The following is a 4,552-nucleotide window of genomic DNA, read 5'->3' as shown; positions in this document are numbered from 1 at the left end:
AAAAAAAAAAAAAAAAAAAAAAAAAAAAAAAAAAAAAAAAAAAAAAAAAAAAAAAAAAAAAAAAAAGGTTCAACACGAAAGTATACATTCCTGACTTCAGAAAAAATATATATGAGACACTAGTGTACTGATCTTTTAAAAGTCGATCATTGTTCAGATTGTTAAATAATCTGCAATGGTTTTCTGAACTACATCATTGAACGATACAGATGAACAAAATTAATAGGAAAGTTCTCCTTTACTTCCTATGACATCTATAACAAAATTGTGGAAATTGTTGATTTATGCTTCCTCAGAAAGACATTTTTTAATGAGACAGAACAAGACTGAAAATGGAGAAGAATTGTGTTTATAGATCCAAAAACCTAAATTAACTTCTCCATTCATCTTAAACCTTCCATATCATAGTTTACGTGTAAAAAGCAAGGTAGAAAAAGGTGCAACTGAGATCAATGATATTTAAGAAACCAAAAATGAGATTACGTCGAATAATATAACTGTGTAATAAAAATATAAGTTAAGAACCTTTAAATCTGATTGCAGAGTAGAAGAAACTTTCCACGCCTTCTGGACTTCATTGAAGAGTAAAACACACTGGTCATTAGCATCTTTCAGCGCATTTTTCAACTCCAAGACCTCTTGTTTCAGATCCTGAGTTTCTTTTTCCTTGTCATATAATTCCTTACGCGCGCCATTTGCCTATAGGAATCAATAGGACATGAAATTAAAAATTAGACAGATGAATTCTTAAAGTACTACCATTTAGAGCCCACAGTTGCCCTCCAATGATGCATGTTACATCATGTAATTTTATGTATTATTGATGCAAATATCTTTTTCTTTTCTTTTTTTTTCTTTTTTTTTTTTATAGAAACCAAGCTTTCATTAAGAAAGAAGAAATGAAAGAATACAAAAGGGTCTCACAAAAGCACCACCTAACAAAAAGGAGCTAATGGATTTAAATATCTCGGTTATAGGAGCTCATTAGATACTTGCCGTTTACTATAAATTATATTATATAAGTTTAAGGCTCCAATTATTTGTCAATATCAATGACAATAATTGAATGAAATAGTGATGAGTATTCTCTATGTACGGATGCTCACTGGTTTCCAACCTATTATTCCTGCTCAGTCAATCAAAAATAAAATCTCCTCGACGATATTTAGAAGTACTAGTTAGGACTACAGATCTGCTGCAGAGCCTGGACCAAATATAAAAGTGAGTTATTTTCCAAATCCTATCTTATGACTTGTTTTTACTCCATGTTAAAGTTATATCTTTCTCTTCCATGAGAAACCTTCTCTCACAGAAAATTCTAGCAGTTAAAAAATCAAGCTTTAAATTTCTACTGAGATATGGTCCAGGCCAAGCCCATTCCACAAAATTTGGTTCATCCATATTATAAAGTAATCCTCAGTTTAAAAGATATCTCGTTCAATAACACCCCAGATGGTAACAGTACTGAGTATACATGCTGCCGTATTCAATAAAATATATTCATACTTACAATATCTCTCCATTTTTTAATGGTATCTCGATTTCCAAGACTTAGTACAGCATTTCGTGCTCTTGCAGAGAAGTTTAAAGATGATAGCGTGTCTGACAGGTTTGAAGCATTTGGACATAGGTGGACAATCATCAATGTTTTTGAATTCCCACCTGCATTAATTGAACATTTTAAGCAAAAGGAACCAGGTCTAACTCATTCCAGCAGCGTTCAAACAGTGATATAAACCATCAATAGGCAAATCAAAAGCAAGAAAAATTACTCGAGATGAGACAAGGCAATAAGCCTGAAAGAGAAATTAATACAAGTACCACACACACAAAAAGAAAACAAGAACAACATGAAGATTTGAAGGGTCTGACTGCGTTTGTCCACTATTGCAGAGGAAAGAGAGGAAACAGTAAAACTTATAGCAACCTGTAGCTTCTCCTTAAAGATGCCAAAATCTCTCTCATATCCTGAGCTGTTACAATAAATTGTTCGTGAAAAAATTTATAATTTTTGTAGCATATTCTTGCATTTGACTCTCTTAAATTCCAAATAAAGAAGTACCCAGGATTATCATTCCCTGAAATGATGGAGAGTGACCAAGTTATTTGATTTTGAGACAAAAGAAAACATTGTCGGTCCTTAAGGTTCTTTAGTGACATAACATGAAGTATAACAAAGTACAACCATTTCTTGCTATTTCTAATAGAAATAAAATAAATAATTTTTTTAAAAAAGGAAAAACCATTTTACAAAACCATGCAACCATAATGACATGGTTGATGATTATAGCCTGAACGACTTCCTAACCAAAAAGATTGCCTTACCTATCGAGTCTGCTAGTACTTTTGTGAGCACTGAATTTTCATATGGAACAACTTCCTTCTTAGAGGTCAAAGATGACAAAACATCTCCCAACCTATAAGAGCAGTATCATAATATCTGCAGTGAGGTTATTGCTAGAAGCAAGAAATTTGAAATACGTTAAAAAATTTCAAATTGAAGACAACAAATCCATCCAATTAATCAAAAAAGGATGCCTCAAACATTAGGTTATGAAAAGACCCCATGTGCAGTTGTAAAGAAAACATTAAGATTAAGAAGTTAAACATACGCTGAAAGTGATTTCATGACATGCAGCAAATCCGTGACCCTCTCTCCACTATCATCTTCCGTAATTGAACCCTCGCTGCCAGCCAAGTCTACAAGAGAAAGCTTGCTATAGGTATTTTCACTGGTGATCAGATTGGTATAATATACATGTGTCGTAATGATCCTGTAATAGCCATTTTGAAGCCTTGTAAGATGGCGAATTTAAAGCAGTGAAAATGCTGAAAATAAATATTGAAAACAGATATATATACAAAGCAAACATGAAAACTAGATTAAGATATACGGTTTCTTTTTCTTCCTTCAGTTATGATATTAGGAAAAAATTGAAAGAACTATTCTGTGAAATATACGGCAACATTGCATCCCCTCCACTCTAGCGGTTTTCCCTTCCGACTCTCTAGTAGACTTATGATACAAATGTCTAGAAAGAAGTACTAACAATTAAATATGGTTCCTTGCAACATAAGCAAGTTTAAACATTATAAATCAAAATTACAAAATGGAACAATAAATATGAGAGTATCATAAAATACAAATTAATTAACTGCAAGCAACAATTCCATTTGAATATTATCTTTCACGTGGTTTAGACCCATCAAAAAATTGAAAGTTATACAGAGTATTGAAATGGCAGCAAAAATCCATCTAACGATAGTAAAGTAATTTTTAAAGAAAGAAAAAGAAAAAGATACTTCAGTAGGCGTACCCAACCTTGGATAAAAATCAGAACCTAACATACATCCAACTAGGAGAGACATGCAAAACTCCACTAGGTAATAACCAAGATCAAGCTCTTCGGCCTACCTCAACCCACAACCAAAGCTCGTAAGATCAAATAACCAAAAATTTGCACCATTCAAGACTCTTTTTCCTAGGACCATAAATATTACAAAAACAAAACTGTATAATAAATTCAAAAGAATCAGGTTCAAACCATACAAATGAGAAACATTCAACTTTGATATATCATTTCCCCGTGCATTAAATGCGGCTTTCAATATTCTAGAGAAATCCAATGGGTTCTCTACTTTCTCTTGCACAAGTCCAGCAAACAAATCTGGTGAATCGACATGGAGATTCGAAGAGGTAACTGATTCGGCAAGCAAATCCCTGATCTTCAAGAATATGAAAGGGGTTCAATAGAGTATGGCATACAGCTCAAAGAAGGATTCTAAAACTACAAGGCTATTGAAAAATGAAATTTACTAAGAAAAAGAACCTGTTCATTATAGAGCTCACAAACGGTAACAAGAAAATTAAATCGAGAAGTAGAGGTTGAATCAGAGTTGGCTAAATCAAACAGTTCCTCGAAACAGCGAGCATATAAACCACGGTCATGGCTGGTTCCTTCCTGTGCAAGAAAAATAATAAATTGAAAAAATAAATCTACCAGCTCAATAATTCTCAGAAATGGGCCAATAGTAAGAACACTATACTCATATAAAACTACATATGCAAGAAACAAAAACTGATGGGACCAGAAACAATTGATAACCAAGCTCATTATGTGAATAAAAGGTTTTGGCTATTATTCTAGGGTAAAATAAATTAAAATAAAAACTACACTCTTAACAGTAGTATGAAAACCCACTGCTTCTCATTAACACCACTTAAGTGGTAAAATGAATGGTATTACCTTAAGCATTTGTGGTCCGAGTTTATAATGCGTACAGATGTTGGATTGCTTATTCAGCACTTTCATAAAGATATTAAGGATGTGGTCATTCTGTTTTACAATGGTTAGAAGTTGGAGAGCTCAAAGCTTCTATTTTGTAACTTAACATTTGCAGACACATCCTGTTGGTTCTTACAGTTGGAGAAGATAGCAAGGTTCTTTTAAAGATCCTTGCAGAAAGTGGGCAGAATAGTGGGATGTAAGTGCCTCTTACAGGATTGGTCTAGATTATATAAATTTAAAAAAAAAAAAAAAAAAAAAAAAAA

The 4,552-nt window shown here is 32.8% G+C and overlaps 1 protein-coding gene across 1 annotated transcript in view; it reads right to left on the bottom strand.

Moving 5' to 3' along the window:
- Positions 1–4,552, bottom strand: part of LOC111463188 (kinesin-like protein KIN-14B) — a 16,486-nt gene that overhangs the window by 7,942 nt on the left and 3,992 nt on the right. Inside the window, exons 6-11 of the mRNA XM_023107035.1 lie at positions 3,831–3,962; positions 3,551–3,726; positions 2,613–2,774; positions 2,326–2,417; positions 1,511–1,662; positions 526–699 (exon numbers count right to left, since the gene is read on the bottom strand). Of these exons, the coding sequence (XP_022962803.1) occupies positions 526–699; positions 1,511–1,662; positions 2,326–2,417; positions 2,613–2,774; positions 3,551–3,726; positions 3,831–3,962 (888 nt within the window). The remainder of the gene's footprint in view (positions 1–525; positions 700–1,510; positions 1,663–2,325; positions 2,418–2,612; positions 2,775–3,550; positions 3,727–3,830; positions 3,963–4,552) is intronic.

This window comes from Cucurbita moschata, unplaced genomic scaffold (assembly GCF_002738365.1).
Source record: "Cucurbita moschata cultivar Rifu unplaced genomic scaffold, Cmos_1.0 Cmo_Scf00028, whole genome shotgun sequence".
NCBI lineage: Eukaryota > Viridiplantae > Streptophyta > Magnoliopsida > Cucurbitales > Cucurbitaceae > Cucurbita > Cucurbita moschata.
This window is presented reverse-complemented; position numbering and strand designations above follow the sequence as displayed.